Source organism: Neolamprologus multifasciatus, chromosome 7, assembly GCF_963576455.1.
Source record: "Neolamprologus multifasciatus chromosome 7, fNeoMul1.2, whole genome shotgun sequence".
Classification (NCBI taxonomy): Eukaryota; Metazoa; Chordata; class Actinopteri; order Cichliformes; family Cichlidae; genus Neolamprologus; species Neolamprologus multifasciatus.
In genome coordinates, this window is record NC_140445.1 from 45,810,300 (window position 1) to 45,829,541 (window position 19,242).

Below are 19,242 nucleotides of genomic sequence, written 5' to 3' on the forward strand. Positions count from 1 at the left end.
ATGGTGGGGAACTTACTACGATCGGGCAATCTCGCGAGAGTGTGGCTAACAAGAGTGTGGTTGGGCATTGTAGTCTTCCCTTTTGGGGAGCACATTTTTGCATGTTGCGACAGAAATGTCTGTGACGGAGTTATCTGGAACAAAGAATTTAATCGGGGCGCCAAAAAACCCCTCGCCGCACTTATCTCTGCATATTTAGTAGTTATCAGCAGTGTGATGCAAACAGAATACCTAAAATAGATGACTAACTCAGATCTAGCTAGGAACAGGCTGACCTCACTGATTGGCAATCACTTCAGCCAATAAACCATGTCCAAATGCTCTCCATTGGGCGGGAGGACGCGCACATTTTTCACCAATGAGAGCATCCTTTCATTCATAAAGTGGTGTGGGCAGTTTTTTTTCGCAGGCGTGGGTTTGGAGGGTTTCATAATCCTGACTGAAACCGTCAAACCTGTTCTGGTGAGAGCCAATACCTGACTCAGAATGGGAGCTGCCGTAATGTTTGTCCAATCACTCCTCATCCCGGTCTCCCTTTGACCCACCCCATTTCATACAGAAAATCGAATGAATGGGGGAAGCTCTGCTTTTGACTGACGCGCAAAGGAGCCTATAGAGGGGCTGGATCGGTCGACGGGCACCTACTGCAGCCAGTGAGGAACGGGGAAGGGCGGTGCAGAGTAGGAGGTGGGTGGTGCACTTTAAATCAGGCTAGACAAGTGTTGGGGGAGTGTGTGTGATGCTACAACCTCCTTATAAAGGGACTCTCTCACGTTGTGGCTTGGAAATTAGAGCACATTGCCTAAAATTGAGGTCTCCACATACACACTCACACACACGCAGAGTCACCGAGAGCCGCTGCCGTGAACTGGATGAACATTGAGGAAATGATCAGCTGGGCCGAAACGCCTCTCTTCTGGGTCGGTGCATTCACTGTGGCCTCCCTGACGCTGTGGTTGCTCTACAGGCTGCTCACAGGCTTTAGGATCTGGGTTTTGGGAAATGGACAGCTGCTGTCTCCGAAGCTAGGCAAATGGGCAGGTGAGTAGGGTCATATCAATTTCCAAGCCACCTACAACACATTCACGGTCACGAAGAGGGCAGCTCAGAAGTAGGCAGGTGGACTCGGCTCGAGCACCTGAATGAGGTTATTGAGCGCAAACTTGACTTTGGCACACAAAAAACTGCGTTCTGCGTTTTTTTCTTTTTTTGTGTGTGGATTCATTCAAGGGGAAGTTGGTGTTGCGTAACAGGCGCAGGTAAGCAGCTGATTGACTGAGAAGATAATGGTCCTTATTACCTCCAATTGTTTTCATTTGTTCTCACGTCAAACACAGCACACAGTCTCCTGCCAGGGGCTCCAGTCAGCGTTTTCAAAGCACATTTGGAACGGTGCGGGGATGCCCCACATTGGTGAGCCAGGAGCCAAATTGCGCAGGCTATGCGCACTTTTCACAGAGCTGTTTTATGTGGGTGAGCTCTTAGCCGGAGCACTACTGAACCACATTAACCCATCCGCATGATGTAGGACAAACCCATATGCTTAATTAAAACGTGACCTACATCTAGATCATCTTGCATGTCATTTTCAGTGGTTTACCCGTAATTCTTGAAACGTGCCTGAAAAATGTGTTCCCCTTCCACAGCATATTTATACTGGCGGCATTTTTTGTATTTCTCATGTCGCCGGTTTCTCACTAATAAGGTCTTCTTGTCCTGTCCTTCGGTTTGCCTTGCAAATCTTTCTCATAAGATTAATGTGTCATTATTGGATTTGACTATATAATTTACACTAAAAAAAAACGTTTTTGTCAAAACGGAAGTGACTTCGGAGCCATACCTAAGAGCGTTATGGTTTGATAGAGACTTGTCTCATAGGAATCGCCCTGCCATGGCTTGACCCACTTCTCTAGTCGCTGTTTGGAGAAGACTGCTGCGTCTGGAGCGTCTTGCTGCGCAGTTTGGCAGGCGCTCTCTTTCGCGTCGGGATAGGTCGATATTCTACCCCCTTCCTCTCCAAAAGCCAGGCGGATAATATAAATGCTTGTTGTTTTCCTTTTTCTTTCAGTCACACAGATGTTTATCTGTACATTGTGGCGCACTTCTTGACGAAACCGTCAGTTTTGTAAAATGTATGTTTAATTGAGGCCCTTTGCGCCATTAGAGGGGCTGAAATGTATGACGCAAAGGTAGGGCGGTAGGATGCCTTTAAGAACGACTAATGCACGTTTTTAAGTGATTCTGATGGAATATGCGGAGGAATGTCGGTGCACACCGATGAGTCATGCGCTTGTTCATCGCTTCGTCATCCTTTGGCCATATAGGAATGCCACCTTCACGTCATCCCACCCACCCACAGTATGTTATCAAGTGCAGCACTTAACTTCGCATTAATATTTTTCCTGCATTTTTATTTACCTCGAATGTTTCATTATACAGTTTTATTCTAGCACAGCCCATTTTGTGTGCGTTTCAAATAAATGTGATCTTCGTTATTTGTAAAGCTCCTGAGTTAGGAACTTAAAGGATGCCCTAAACTAGAAGATTACATGGATATTTTTTTTTCTAGAAAGGTTTCTTACGGAACTTTTCCACTCCGTCACATTTGTTCTTCTCTTACGCTTTACGTAAGATGTGAACATGCCACTCCCTGAAACCAATTGGTGCCACCAGTTTGACAAGTCTGGCGTACGTTTCCAATCACAACGGTCGGAGATGGCAGGACGAAAACAGGTGTGCGCGTTTGGAGAGGTGGGGGCATGTGTGATCGGGATGAGGCGTGCGCCTCTGCCGGTTACACCAGATGTGCAGGTTTGGCCAGTTTAGGCAGTGGTCTGATTTCTTTAACGCATGCATGATACATCGTCCGGTCCCCACCTTTCAGAGATCCTTGTTGCAACAAGTCCTCCTTCTTCCAGCTATTGGATAGTGTGGGAAATATTTATTTATTTATTTATTTATTTATACCCTTTGCAGTTGGGCAGCATGAATTTAATCTGTAGTGCTGTTCAGTTTTAGTTTCCTACAAGAATAATATGTCTTCTGAATTTATAACTTTTATCATTTTAGAAAATTTAGTTTCTATTTACTAATGACAGTGAATATTCCGTCTGTCATATACAGTTTCTTTGTCTAAGAACACATTTGAAACTGAACTGAAGTCTTTGATCAGAAATGCAATTTAAACGTATAGCTTAAACGTATGTGTAGTTGTATTTGGTGTGTGTGTGTGTGTGGGGGGGGGGGTGTCATTGTACTTTATTTTAGATGCATATTTCTAGAACGGGCTTGCTTTCTAGAAAAATCTCAGAGGAGGCGACTAGTATTTCCTGCTGAAACGAGTTTGAACGTTTGAAGGTAGTTTCTGAAGAACTTGCTTGCTTGCTTCGCTTTCTGTTCAGATATAAGTTTGTAAGGTTTTGTTTCCTCGTAATCACTGTACACGCTGTCTGTGTTGGACTAAAACTCTGCAGCTCTCATATGCAGAGCAGAGCAAGGATTTCTCAGGAGTTCCTCTGCCAGTGGTCTTCCTCTTAGTGGATGGGACTCCTAGTGGCTGAACAGCAGCGCTGCAGTATGAGTCAAGGCGGCTTCCCCAGCCTCTCTATTGCTTGTTTTCACATACTCACCCTGCCATTCTGAACCATCTCCACAGCTCAGTTCTGTTAAAGATATTCAGCAAATGAATGGCAGCTCTCTAAAAGACATCGGAAATTTACATTTAATTACCCTTTTATTTATTTATTTTTATTTAGCAGCTTTTTAAGATTATTTATGGATTCATTGGGGGTGGATATTGCACAAATCTGCCTTTCAGGCATTTGATAACAGTTTAAAGGATTTAATATTTGGTGGTATAATGTTATCAAATTGTTTAGCATTTAGCATTGCTTTTAGTTCCAGTAGGGAAGCTTCCCAGTCTAACATGCAGCAGCCCTCGGTTTTCTGTTTTTTCTGCTCTGTGCTCCCTCCTCCAGTCTTAGCCCCCGGCATCCTGTATTATGTAAGGGAGCCGGTGTTGGTCCTGTTGCATGTGTGTAGATACAGGGAAATAAACTGAACCAAAGACATCCCCCCCCCCCTTTCCTTTTTTTGTTAAAGCAAAGGTGGGGGGCATAGTGATGTTACATGTGCCCTGGAATCCACCCCTCCAGCCCTGTTCCCCCAATTCCCTTGACAGCAGAGTTTATTGAGGAAAACGGTCCCATTATATAAGAAGGATGCAGCCATTCATCAGCTTAGCACATGAGTGACAAAGGCTTGGGTCAGCACTTATGCAAGAATTTTGCTCAGTTCAGCTCAGAGAATAAACCAGGGATTGCGAGTTTATCAACAGACCCAGCAGGCAAACCAGAGTTTTAGGGCAGTGCTGATTATTATGGGAGAGTAATCTTCAGTGCATTTTTTGTGAATAGACATAAGGCTTCATTCATGTTAAAAAAAAATCCACATGTATGAATGAAAGCCAGCTTTGTGTGTGTGCGCGTTTCAACTGAGGCAGGGTCTCCACTATATCCTTGTGAATGTGCCTTCCCTTACTGCTTTGTGTGAGTGTGGGCGGAGAGAAGGAGAACACTGCTGTTCATGTGATGAACACGCTCTGTGACACGTGCCTGAGCCAGGGATGTTGGGTTTAAAAAAAAAAAAAAAAAAGGGGGGGGGGGGGCAGAGAAAAATCCTCTGCATCTCAACCCCCCACCTCACTTCATTTCACCCAGCTCCCCATACAGCAAGTGGGTCTGTTTATAGCTACAGTAGATTCCTCCATATTCCTTTGAGTATGTTGGCTTCGGTTTTATTTTTGTTTCACAATTCTGCATCACTTGAAAATTAATGTATTGGGGTTTCAATAACTGAGGCTCATAGAAGAGCAGTTAAACATGTGATCCTTTCTTTGTATATTATCTGTATTTTGGATCCATTTGCGAGTAAATTCTGACAGTTGTATTCTTGCGTGATTGTTTGGCGTCTCTAGAACTTAGACAACTTTACTACAAATTTGTCTGTTGCTCCACTAAACATTTCTGCTTTAAACATTTAAACTGCCACTTAAAGCCCTTAAGCTTTAAAAAACTAGCAGAAATCCCTCCAAATGTTAAAATATGAATGAATTACATTTATTTGGCTGCAGTGTTTCTAGCTGAAGCTCCAGCACCTTCCAGATTACTGACATTTTAAGACATGCACACGTAACCAAGATGTAGAGATTGTGAAGTTCAGCAACTATTATCTACTCGGATATGTTATCTGAACGCACCGTACTGGACCAGCAACATATTTCTTGTTGCTGGTTTTACTGCCTTGTGTCAGGATACATCAGTAATTTGGTTGCAAGCCAACATGCCAGCGAGGCAGTTTGTTCAGTTCTGAGTGTCTGTTGAAATGAACTGCTAACATTTTGGGTGTCATTCTTTCTGGGTTGTACCTATGCACAATAATGTACTGTATCAAGATGGGTACATCAACTAACTGCTACATTTACACTTGTTTTAAAGATGTAATCAAGCATACAAGTGGTTGAAAGTTATCATTTTTCTTTTTTTAGTAAGTAATAGAACCACGCGTGTAATTCACTTTAGTTATGTACAGCATGCTATTTCATTGTCCTTGTACCAATGGACTAATACCATTAAACACATGCTTTAGGCTTTGTCTGAAAGGTGAAAAAAATCTCCTTACTGCACATTCCATTCTTGCCTTAGCAGCACACAGTCAAAGAGCAAAGTTTTTCCTGCTCAGAAATCGCCTAGTCTCAAACCAAGTACTTGTGTGAAAAGAAATTTTAAACAAGGCATGTGACTGAAGGTAGGAGAGGGGGACAGGACTATTTTTTGCTCTGTACCCAAATATAGATGCTGCTTCTATCTTTGGCAGCTCTGAAGTACACATTCTCTTCTCTCTGTCTCACACCCACCCTCCCCTCATCTCTTCTCCCTGATCAAGCTTATTTTATATTAACCATGTGACTTGCCTCCCCTGCTATTTAAAAGCGGTGTGGGTGGGGGGGATGGAGAATGGGGGGGGGGGGGTATTTTAGTTAAGGGATGTAGACTTTGGAGGAAGGGGCGGGTTTGTCTTTGGCTCTTCTGCTGCATCCCTCCCTCCGTCCCCTTTTTTTTGAGACATAGGAGGGGCTGCTCGTTGATAGGCAAGTTTAGGGTGCGACAGATTACATAACAGGAGTGGGGCATACAAGGACCGCAGTCTCTCCTCACTGAGAATCTTAATTGGGGGTTTGGTGTTGGTGGCGGGGAGGGTTCTGGGGAGTTTATGGAATTATTGTAGTTTTGCCCTCCTGTAAGTTCATTTTTCTGAGATGAAATAAGACCACACATCATGCGGGTAAACACCCCTAAAAACTAGATTATTTTACTTCATTGTACCAGTGAATGATCGGTATATTAATAAAGATTGGATGTTGTGTCTTTGTCCTTTAACAGCTGCTTACCCTGTCATATAACAGCTCATGCAGTGCAGGTTAGTCTAAACCGAAGATCCTTTAAATATCATGAGATGAAGACATTGTGCTCTTTGTCTGCCGCTCACCATATCCTCTTTGTTTTATTTATTTTTCCCCTAGCCTGCAGTGCTTTAGTTGGTGTTGGGGCTTCAGTTGGAGAGCTCGGGATGCAGCAGCAGCCTGGCTGTTGTGACAATGGTTGTGGGGGATCTTGTTGGTATTCCGGTGTTGCGGCAGGCAAGCAGGCAGCTCCCAGACAAGGCAGTGCAGGCGCTGCTATTTTTACTCCTCCTGCTGCTTTTTTTAGACCCTCGAAATAGTGAGCAGGCAGTGGCAGGGCTGCTCCACTGCTGAAGAGGGAGGGAGGGAGGGAGACAGAAAAGGCTGGGGGATGTCAATACCTCAGGACATGTTGTGCAGCACTAAGCACAGCAGAGCTGCAGTGCAAACGCGCCCCCGTCAGGGCGCCTCAAAGCCTACATGATAGACCAGTTTTTTTCTGAGGTGTTGAAATGGGGTGGGGTGGGGGGGGAGACACACTGGGGGGACTGGGTTCAGAGCTGAATGAGAAGCAGTGGTGCACACACAATGGTGCCAGCGTGTGGCGTCAGTGTTACGGTCACTCACGTGCTTGCTTGCGTAGATCCTTCCTTGCGAAATTGCATCTGTGTGTCACTTTTGTTCACGTAAGAGCGATTCTCTCCTGCTGGGGGGCCACTGGCACATGGGTGTCTCTGACTGAACTGTGTCTTTTGAACATTGTGTTCTCCGTACATAATTCCATACTTGTAAGTTTCAGGTTATGCAGCTTAGCTCCACTTATGATGGCTCAAACACAAAATCTCTTAAAACCAGAAGAACAGTGTCGTCATCCCACTGTACTAGCTTCCCCATTCTTCACACGGGTGAAGATGCACACATACACACATTTGACTGTCACTCAGTCCCTAGGAAATGCTTATTGAGAAAATGGTCCTATTATATAATGGGTGGGAGGAGTATAGTCATTCATAAGTGCAGCACGAGGACTTGGAGAGTGCAGTGAGGGGGCATAAAGCCTGGGGAAAGTGTGCAGGGTGGACTTGGTTGTCTGATGCACTGTGGAAAATCACAATTCACAGTATGGTGACTTTAAAGAGTTCTGAGTATTTTTCTCTTTCATTGTTGACTTTAGTATAACACAGTTTTTTTTCTTCTTCTCTTTTTTTCTTCCCACTTTCCTGTACAGCAAACAAATCACATCACCATTATAAACTTTAGCTTTCCACTCTCTAATTGTCACTCCAGAATCATTGCTCATCAAAGGGCAGATAGGCCAAATGGGTTTTATGGGCAGGAAAAAAAATGTTAAAGATTTTTGTATTCTTAAAATGCTTGATATTCATAACATGAACGCATGTATCTAAGCGATAGATCAGATGAGTAATGTCATGTTGCAAAAGATGTATTATGTATTATTATAAGATGTAAATGTATTCTTGCACAGGATCTTCTTTCAGGTTAAAGTTCAAGCAGTGCTGATGCGTACGCATTTCTGCTGCATTTTTGATGCATTCCTGCATACAAGTGTAATCTGCATCTGCAGGTTAGTCATGCAAGCAAATGATATTCGCATCCCAGCTGCCCATCTGTGGGGTAAATTTTCCCCAGTGTACATGAGATGGGAATGTGGGCGGTACACTGAAACTCAACTGTTTGATCTAGTACTTTGACAGAATGACAGCTGAAACCATTCTTGGTTTCATAGCTTATCAGTTTGTTGTCTTTTTTCCCCCTTTTTAGTCAGGGCTTTTCCTCAAATGTTGATGCAAGGTGTTTCAGAAAAAGCTTTCTCTCCATTACCTCCAGCAACCTTGTAACTCCAGCTGTGCTCATTTCTGTCATCTAAAATAGTTTCACACTCCTCATCTTTGTTTGAGTTCATTATACTTGAACAGTTGAGAGCTAAGATCAAAACTCACATGAAGGTCATCAGGAAAGAGGCTGCTGATCCAGTTCTCGCTAAGCACGTCTCATGGAAGGATGATGTTTTCACTTACTGTTATATTGTGCGTTTATGGCTTTATTTAAAAGAATAAGGCCTGTAGCTCATAGGAAATAAACCCCATCTGTTTCAGAATGTACCACGAAAGATATTTTTATAGACATTTTTACCTTGCAGTGGCTGTCTTGTTGCCTTTTTAAGCTGCCACCTGCATCTGCATCAAGAGCCTGATTTGGTACATCCCATGCCCATTGAAGCTTTTCTGCTAGGGAGCATTTCATTCGTAACATAGGGGGACATTTAAAAATAACCAGGGATCCTGCTCTCTTTTTCACTTCTGACTTTGTGCTACACTCTCTCTCCTTTCACTCCCCTTTATCCCCTCCACCCTCCCCATCTCCCTCTCCTCCACCGCAATCCCTATTCCGTGTCTTTCTCCTTCACTCAGTCGCTCTCTTGCTTCGCTCCTGTTCTATTTTTAGCCACCCCTAGGATCCCTCCTCTCCCTCCCCACCACTGCCACTCTCCCTACCCCACTTCCCCCTCCTCTTTCTCCTGCTCCATGTTCGTCATCGCTCCCTCCTCTGCATCCCCTCTCTCATCTTGTCTTTTTTTTCCAGCTCTTTGCCAGAGAATGTCCTCTGCCTCCATTAATCTTTCATCACGCCTTGCTATTATATTAATGATTCACAACTATGTGCTTGTATATTTGTAAGTACCCCTCACACCCTCACAGCCCTTTTTTTTTTTTTTTCTTCTTTTTTTTCCCTTCTCCCCACAATCCTCTATCAGTCAAGCAGAGGCTGGGGTTGATGGGCAGTGAAGGTTTAAAAATAACTGTTTGCTTGGCAAGGTGAGGGAAAACTCACTCTGAACATCAGCCTCAATCTCTGCATTGTGGTCTCCTTATGTTTTTTGCATTTCTTCATTAATAATTTTTTTTTTTTGTCTTGTATTTTTTTTGTTGTTGTTGTTGATCCTCTCTGCTGTTGCCAAACCATTTTATTTTTGCTGCTTTCACCTCCAATTTGCAATATAAGCACCCCTTGTGCATATACTCTTAATTTGAAAATCGGTGAGCATTTAAGTCAAAATGGACTTGACTTATCGGAAAAGCTGTCATCATAGAACTTAAAGCAAGGCCTCCCTAAACGGCAGGTGAATAGTATTGTAGGGCGTGTGTGCCACATAGATCAAACTTATGTACAATGTTGTTCAGAGATTGACATGCAGAGATGATGTCCGATAAGATGGTGACAGACTGACGTTTTGCAGTCACCTGCTGCTTCTGATGATGTAATGTGGCTCATTCCATTTAGTTTACCTAGATTGGGAAACTAGTTATTCCAGTCCTGAAGTCTTCCTCATTATTTGAATACAATTCGAATTGACCCCGGCCTTGCTCTGTGTCACTGTCTCAAGAGAATCTGTACTGACTCCTGGCTTTTCTGTTTCTCTACAGTTGTGACAGGAGCCACAGATGGAATCGGGAAATCCTATGCGGAGGAGGTGAGGCTCCCGAACCCTTATTTATTTCATTTCTTTCACTGAAAATCTATGACTCATGCACATGTGTATATACACATACACCATGTACACTCATAGGGGAGAGCTCTTAGAGGCCTATCAACATGTAAAAGTCCTCTCACTCACACACACACACTTCTTATTGGTGCTTGTACAAGGTAACAGCCACACGTTGAATAGGGGCTACCCTGCCACGTGTCTTCGCACATAACAGAGTGGGAGATCCGGCTGTATCATGGTCATGTAGAGCCTTTGACTCATACTGTTAGGGCTACAGTGTGTCTTGTTGTTTGTCATGCAGTGATGGGCAGCATTTTAAATGTTTAGGTATATTGGTAATTGTGCACAAGCACAAATGCTACTTTATTTGTGTATCGGTTCAAAATGATGAGATGCACACCGGATTCATTCAAAGGGCTCGACCTGTGCTATAGAAGCAACAAACAACATAAGTGGTCAACATGACAAAGATCTGAATTGTCACAATCGCTGGTCTAAAGCCTTTTTAGTTGGAAGGATTTTCACAACACAGTTGACAGAACAAATGTGTTCATATATGAAAGTTTGAGTCTTTGTACTGGATACGTTTTGCATTATTTTTGTATGTTGGGTTTCCTTCTTTGAAAAATTATTATATTGTAAAACACAGATTTGCCTTCTAAGCTTTGTGTGGTACACAGTTGTAGTCACAGCAGTCCAAATTACTGCTGTTTAAAGGCTGTTCCAACCTGATTTGTTATCTGAACTCTTGGAAACTCTGTGGGTTCTTCAGCTGAAAACATTTTGCTCATGGTTGAAGTTCTGATCACCAACAACAATCCTCCACCTTAAATTTATTTAAAGCAAGGTTGTGTACTCTGCACATGTTTGAAGTGTGCCAAGAAATCACCGTGTGCAGTGAAAGTGGTTTTACAAACAGATTTTCCGGAGAGTGACGTTAAAAAGCTGCTGTGGAAGCAATGATGACAGGTTTGAGAAGATGATCTTGAATGGAAGAATATAATAGACTAACAAAATCTGTTGCATTCATCTGCAATGCTACAGAACAAACATTTACAGCTAATGGCTTGTTACCTACTGTGACATTGTCCTCTGTGTGTTGAAAGTATGGTTGAACTTGTGTCACTAACTGGTTTTTGTGCTCTAGTTGGCTCGTCGAGGATTTGCCATGATGTTGATCAGTCGTTCTCAGGAGAAGCTGGATGATGTGGCCAGGTCAATTGGTAAGTGTGCATAAAAGTGTGTGTGCATGTGTATTTGTCTCCTCAACCTGTTCAGGGTTGAGAGCACAGCGAGTGGGATGATGAGGATGCGTGTAAGAGCCAACAGCGCAGTGCTGCCTAACGGGCCGTCAGCTACAGGATTTCCTTTCCTCAAGTGGTTAGATATTGAAAATGAGGAGTTGGACTTTAGCCAGAAAGTTTACTTATTTTAAAACAAAAAGATCTGGATGGACTGGTTCTTATATAGCGCTTTTCTACTCTGTCCGAGCACTCAAAGCGCTTTATACAGCTAATTCATTCACCCAATCACACCCATTCACACAAGCACTTCTAATCTTAAGTGCTAAGTATCTAACATTCATACACATTCACACTCTGATGGATGCATCGGAGAGCAACATGGGGTTAGTATCTTGCCCAAGGATATTTGGCATGCAGACTGGAGCAGCCTGGGATTGAACCACTGACCTTCTGGTTAGTGGCTGATCCGCTCTGCCACCTGAGCTACAGCCACTGAAATGTTTCAGTTTGTTGGGGAAGGTACTAGTGCATATTCAAAAAAATTTTACTGTAGCATTGTTGAGAGCAGTTTCACTATTTAGATTTGTTCTCCAAATCCCGCTATTTCACGCTTTGTGCACCCTGCTAACTCAAGGTTTACTCTGCTACAACACTGACCAACTTGTAAGCCAACAGAGCAGGGTGTGTTTTATTTCCTTGTGTGGATTAAGGCTGACGGGTCAAATATCTGGCCTGATTGAGGAAACTCTCAAACGTATTCCTGTTGCAATATGTTTCACACAGATGAGGTTTCCCCATATTTGAGTCCATGATGAATGGCACATGAGTGTCCGTATGATATTTGGGTGTGGGTGGATAAAAACTTTTGTCCTCTCCTATTTTGTCCAGTTGCCAGATCTAAACAGAGACCCCCACCCCCTTTGCTGTTTAATGGTGTCCTCTCTGCAACTCTCTTTCCATGTCTCTGACGTCTCCCACAGCGCAATTTCCCCTGTCGTGCTTCAAGTCCACAGAGGGGGCTGATGGGTAGTCACGAGCAGGGTGCAGCATGCCAAACTCTGGCACTCCTCCCTCACGATTAATCTGACAAAAATGTCCCTCCTTAACATGTAACCAAGACAACCCACCCTGTCCCACCTATCGTCATGGGTTTTTTTTTTTCTTCTTCCTCTCCTCACTGCAGTCATTTCATTTGACTCTCGATGGCACTCATCAACCACGTCAAATTACTTATCCTGTTCAGCAATCAGTGATTTAATATTTGTGCTTCATCACCACATCACCAGCCGCGTTTAGCAATCTCACTGACAGTAGCTATGATGGCTAATGATAATCTGAAGTCGATAAACATTTTTCAGAGAGGCCCTCTGCTTTTTTTTTTTTTTTTTTTTCTACCCCCTGTAAATCTCGTCTCAAGTCTGACTGCACACACACTGACACACTACTGGTTTTGGCCAAGGCACATCGGAGGAATTTTCCTCTTGTAACTCCCTTGGCCGCCTGTCAGCTAAACGAGTCTTTGGACAAAATTCTAATTGCAGCAGGCACGTCAAACATGACGAAGGAATGGAGGGGAGGGTGCATGACGGAGGGGGAGACCAGCAGGCTGGTTTGTTGGTGCACAGTGCCCTCTGCAGTTGATCTGTCACAGAGTGGTTTCATGCTGCTATCTACGTTCATTTGAAGGTTTTGAGACACAGGGCTGCACTGTTGTTGAGCCGTGTAATGACCTTTTAAACAAAGTCCTGGATCATTTGTGAGACATAATATGAATATTTGACGTGAAGGCATCACCCACTTGCATGAATGTTTTTAAACAAAACCTAAGTCATGCATCCTCCTTGCCTTTTTTTTAAAACTTGTCACACAATTTGTTCAATACAACTTGGATATTTTTTTTAAAAAAAATTTGGGTTCTGGGGGGTTATCCTTCCATTCCTAAATATCACTAACTATGAATAACTGAAACTTGTGTCTGCTTCACAGAGGAGCAGTTTAAAGTGGAGACCAGGACTATTGCTGTTGACTTTGGCAAGACTGACATCTACCCAAAGATTGAGGAAGGTCTGGCTGGTCTGGAGATTGGAGTTCTTGGTAAGGGCTGACTGCAGCTTTTCTTCTTCTTTACCTTTTGATGAGGAATACATTAAGAGGCTTCCTTGATCTTCACTTTACTGTACACGACTTTACACGGCTTCTCTTTAGATGTCGACAAAAAAATGGACATTCCCTTATCATATACATTCAGTCATCATAAATTGCTTCCTTAGCACGTGGGTGCAATGTTTATCAAGCCGTGCTTATTATAGAATTTGAACTTGATATTGAAGATTTTGGTGAAGGCAGATTCTTTGTTTCATACTTGCGTTCTGCATGTGCGATTAAAATAAAAATGAAGTTAGTCTGAACTCGATTCTTCTGAAGAGCAGGTTTAGGCACTTTTTTAGTTTAACATTAAGAGCAAAGCTGGCGACTTGTACTTGCTTTTCAGTCATGTTTAGCGGTGTTGGGTCCTCTTCAGCATAGTTTCATAATAATTTAGTCAAGGACTCGTTTCCACCTTCTTTTGTTTGTCCTGAGATTAATCTTCACGTGTTTCACAAAACAAAAGTGTTTTTAAACTGACATCTCAAGGCATGTTACATATTTATAGATGCACTCTTGGTTCAGCGGTTGCTTTGTTTGTTTGTTTTTTTTGTTTTCTTTATTGCTTAGGCTCCAGAATTCACACTGTCATTTTCAGCTTTACATTTAAGGAACCCTTTGTTCTTTTTATGATACCAGTTGTGCTCTACTGGTTACAAGGTGTGGCTGTTTTGAATGCCCGTTTCTACCTTTTTTGCTTTTGCTGCCACCTAGTGGTGAATAATTGAGACGGTTCCAGTTCTCCAGCTATATGTAATTGAATTAAAATAGCAGAATAATTGATGATTGCTCCCCTTTTGTCATTAACAGTTAACAATGTTGGTGTGTCTTACCCCTACCCGGAGTACTACCTCCACATTCCTGATCTGGAAAATGTGAGTAATCTTTACTTAAAGATGGGAACATGTTCATGTTTTCTGTGATTGCAAGTGTAAAGTCCCAATATTTTTAGTCTTTCCTGCTCGTCTAAGACATATACTATGTATTTGTTTCTACAGCTAAGAGCAGGCAATCAACACAAATGGTGCTTTCTTTTCTTTTCTTTTTTTTTTTTTTTTTTTTAGTTCATCACAAATATGATCAACGTCAACATGACCTCAGTATGCCAGGTAAGTGTGTTTCTGTCTGAAAAGATTTCCCGAATGGATTAAGCCCAGTGATTGCAAACTACATACACTTATGCATGTACTTGGTGTTTTGGGGTTTGTTTGTTTGTTTTGGCTTGGATTAGTTTTTGTATGGCTCAGGTTTTATTTCCCCTTGTTGTCATTGTTCTCTTCATTTTCATTTTCCCCTTCTGCTGTTCCTACCATGGTACCTGCAGTGTCTCAGTTGTTCCCAAAGCAACGGTGAACTACACCAACGCTGTCTGTGCTCACCACCCACACATCTCTCTCTCTATTTCTCTCTCCCTACTTTTAGTATTTCTTTTTAAATAAAAGTCTATCCTCTGTTTTGCCCCCCCCCCCCCCCCTTCTAAGTTATCATTGTCTTTGATTTTTCACTGAACTTGTGTTATTATTTTTAGATGACCCGTCTTGTGCTACCAAGAATGTGTGAGAGGTGAGTTATATGATGGGGCTTCCATGTTTTGCGACATTACTGCAGTCAAAATATTCCTGTAGTAAATGATGGATGGTGGCACAGAGCTACTCAGGGAATCTTTATATTTAACAACACCCCTCCACCCTTTTCTTTAAGAACAGTATTTAGGAGATGACTGTAACAAAAGATGGCTCTTTTGGGGGGGGGGGGGGGGGGCAAGAAATCTTCACCTAGCATTTTCCATGACTGCATCTCTTTCCCTCTCCTCCTTTGTTCGCAATGCTGACAAGCTTTCAATTCACACAAAGTGCTCTTCCCACCCGATTGGCTGCTGTGTTCCCATGTGATTCCTGCCAGCCAATGGTAGTGCAGGCACATTTGGTGCCGTGTGAGGCTGGAGCGTCTCCACTACATCACTGCAGCAACCGGCTGCCATGGCAACGCAAACAGCCACTACCACACTGTTTTAGTTTGTGTGTGTGTGTGTGTGTGTGTGTGTGTGCGCGCGCGCGCGCGCGCAGTATCACTTTGTAATTGTCGGTGCAATAAGCATGCATAGACACAGGGCTTCCACGGGTAAAAATCTTATTCTGTGGATTTGATGGTTAAAAATAAGGTCTTAAAGTGTAGCCATTGATCTGTGATCAATGTTTCAGGAAAGCTTTGTAATGTAGGATTGTAATGATACTGAAATTCCAGATTTGACTTAGGCTTTGTTTGCTTGTTTGTTTTTGATGTGGCAAATATGCAAGTAAAAATCAACCCTGTAATGTGTAATTTTAAGTGACGATTGTTCCTGGAACTTGTAGCCCAAAAAGAGCCATCTTCATTTCACATACAAAATAAGTTCAACATCTACCTTCCTGTGTTTTCCCCAGGTCCAAAGGTGTTATCCTAAACATCTCCTCTGCCAGTGGCATGTACCCAGTGCCTCTGCTCACTATCTACTCTGCAACCAAGGTATGTACAGTGTGTTTGGCACTTCTAAAGAGGCAAGACTTCTTTTCTAGGAAATGAGAAGATGACCACAAAACCTTTTTTTATTTTATTTTATTTTATTTTTTTTATTAATACTTTGGACTGTCTTAGTAATTTTGACGATCTTTCATTCGTGCAGGCGTTTGTGGATTTCTTCTCTCGTGGCCTTCAGGAGGAGTACAGACGTCAGGGTATCATCATCCAGGTAAGTTGAGTCTGAGAAACATGACAATCATTGAAGCCTGAATATGAGTCTATGATCTATGAGAGACTAACTAGGAGCTTTCATTATTTGTCAGCGTGTGTGCACATTAACTTTTAAAAATGTTGTACAAAATCATGTAAAGGTCATTAAAAGCTTTTCTAAACTTCACTCTTTTGGACACAAAGTAAAGACTGGAGTGGCTGTTTGACCAAAGTCAGTCAGCCCTATTCTTGAAACAGAATCTTGCAAGTTTTGGAAAGACTAATGCACTTAAGTTTTTAATAACAAAGTTAAACTTTTTTTTTCTTTCAAAGAGTCCTCATTGAAAAAGGAATGAAATGAACACACAGAAGTGTTCTGCTTTTAATGAGAAGCATTTTTTTTTTTTTTTTTTTTTTAAACCTGATGTTCCACATAAAGCTGGTTTGTTCTGTTTTTAGAACTCTGTAGTCTTCACTCATGTGCCACCTTGTGGTTGGACCAGGTATAGGAGTTTAAGTATAACACAAAGTTCAGGGTCTGCCTTTTGTTTTTTCCTTGCATTCCAAATCATCACTTTACAGCAAAGATTTTGTCTTTTGGGTTAAAGAGCATGTTACATATTAAATATGGCTTACCCGAAGTTAGTTTAGCTTTTGTGATTTTAAACAGTCTGCAGGGAGTGCTTTGCATATTTTCTAAGCTTGCTTCTTTTTTTTCTTTTTTCTTGCTCTTGCAGAGCGTGCTCCCCTTCTTTGTGGTCACTAAGATGACTCGTATCAGGAAACCCACCTTGGACAAGCCCACCCCAGAGCGCTATGTAGCAGCTGAGCTCGCCACTGTGGGTCTGCAAAGCCAGACCAATGGCTACTTCCCTCATGCTGTCATGGTAAGAGATGGCAACCTCAACAAAATTAGTAATGTTGATAGATGTGCAAAATGTTGGGGCCCAAATGAATAATTCTTATTTAAAAGCTTGAATGCTGAACACATTTTAAAGTTGCAGTTTAAATTCATTTTAATTGTGAATGCAGGGCTGGGTGACCACCAGGCTGGTTCCAAGCAGCATTGTTATCTTCCTGGGAGCCAGAATGAACCGCCTGCAGCGTACGGGATACCTGCAGAGGAGGAAACTGCGAGAGCAGAAGAACGGACAGAGTTTGAAAACTGAATAGGACAGTGGCTGATGACGCTGCCAGCAGCCACATTTTTGTGACCCACTGCAGCATTTAAGGAAGAGCGGAATGTGTATGATTTATCCGCCAGGGTTGCCTAAGATTTCACCTTTTGTGCCTACAGTAAATTTGCACATCAGGGCACGTGTGGCTCTGACTAAAACTGCAACCTTCTATCCTGATATTTATCTGGGCAGACATGACCAAAGAAGCTTGGAAGTGAAATGAGGATAAAATGCTGCTTTTGGAAAAGGACATTGATATTAGTCACTGACACTGATGGTGGAAATGATACAGCTAAAAACAGAGGGATTTGTTAACCCTGCTGTTGTAAGCAGTGGAAAATGGTGGTGGGCATCTTTTTATATATATATATATATATGCATGCATATGCTACACCAATCAGCCACAACATTAAAACGACTTGCTGAACATTGATTAGGTATATCTTGTGCTGTTAAAACTGCTCCAGACTGTCTGCATGGACATAGAACCACTGAATTGTTTGCAGCAGATTATTTGGTGCTGTGGGTTGAGGACTGGTGCATCTGTGTCAGTCTTTCTGGCATAAACCATGAATGCTCATTCAGATAAGGATCTGGGGAATTTGAAGGCTGAGTCTATATCCTGGACTCTGCTGTATTCCTTGAACTTTTCCTGAGCAGGTTTATGTATTATGGCAGGACGCACAGTCTTGCTTTAGGGGCCTTAGGGGTATGCTCGGTCTGCATAAATGTTTAAAATTTATATTGTGGAAAAATAATCAAATTTATTCACCTTACTTGGTGGTTTAAATGTTGTGGCTGAACGGTATTTATGATCTATTTATTTTATATTTGTATGAACACAGAAGCCAAACTCTGACTTTAAAAAAACAACAAATTTTTAACTTGGTTCTATTTACAAATCATTGAGCTGTTAAATGATGGCAGTGCCTGCTTTCTGTTGTGCCAGTTTATTTGCATCACTGAGCTCATCTTATGTTGCCTCATTTTCTTTCTTTTTTTTCTGATTGAATGTTTAAAATGACACTTTGTGGTGGGTTTTTAATTGCATCAGTGTAATATTTGTGGTAAGCCAAAGCATCTGATGGTTAAGTGCCTTTCTTCTGGCATTAATGATGGAAATGGTCTGATTTTGTGAACGGGTGCTTAAAGGTTCCATTTATTATGAAAGGATGTTAACTGGTGCTACGTCCAAAGGAACTACTGAATTGTTCTTTTTCTTACTACTCACAGTTTTTGGTTGTTTTTGTTTTTTTTTTTTGTTGTGTTTGTTTTTTTGTTTTTATCTGATTATGTTGGTTAGCTCATTCATTGTGTGGCAAATTTACATCCAGTTAGAGTTGAAATGACAAAGTGGAACATTTTTACATGAAGACTGGTTCACATGACACCAAATGTTGGCTGTGAAAATGGGGTAACTGTTTCTCTTTATTTCCCAAATCAGTCCCCCATAAGACCTGAGCTGTACCTCAACTAAGTGGCTTTTCTAGCGCCATTTATTTCTTAGAGATCCAAACTGGAATATTTACATCAAAATGCACTGTTTACATTTATCCTGCCAATTGCAACTTGTCTTTTCTACTGTTTGTTAATAAAAGCTTTAGCAGATAGCACAGTGTCTTGCCTGGTGTTTGGTCTTGCAGATTTTTAACAACTTTTAAAGTTGTTAAAAATCTGTGATAAGAAATCACAATGTGATAAGAAATCACAATATAAAAGTCTTTATTTCTTGATGTATCAAATTTAATTGCCAGACTTGGGGAAATTCAGTTTAATTATATAGCACCAAATAACAAGTTATTAGCAATTGTTAAATAATCATATCATATTACCAAATATGTGCTCCCTATGAGCAAATTCTTAATATGATTAGAGGAAAGAATGGACCCTGGAAAAAATCATGTGCCAGTAACTTAAGTTCAGGAACACGATCTCTTGGAGGCATGCAACGGGAATCCCTGTAAGGAGAATGAAAAGTGGACCAGCTCAGAATAT

General features: G+C 41.9%; 1 protein-coding gene across 1 annotated transcript; it reads left to right on the top strand.

Annotated features, from left to right (window-relative positions):
• Nucleotides 1–721: 721 nt before the first annotated feature.
• hsd17b12a (hydroxysteroid (17-beta) dehydrogenase 12a) lies at nt 722–18,857 on the top strand. Its single transcript, XM_085165688.1, has 11 exons — nt 722–1,041; nt 9,907–9,953; nt 11,119–11,194; nt 13,202–13,309; nt 14,171–14,235; nt 14,425–14,469; nt 14,889–14,923; nt 15,784–15,865; nt 16,023–16,088; nt 16,807–16,956; nt 17,102–18,857. Exons 1-11 carry the CDS (start codon nt 873–875, stop codon nt 17,240–17,242), a joined length of 984 nt encoding a protein of 327 aa, XP_085021814.1. The 5' UTR covers nt 722–872; the 3' UTR covers nt 17,243–18,857.
• Nucleotides 18,858–19,242: the final 385 nt, after the last annotated feature.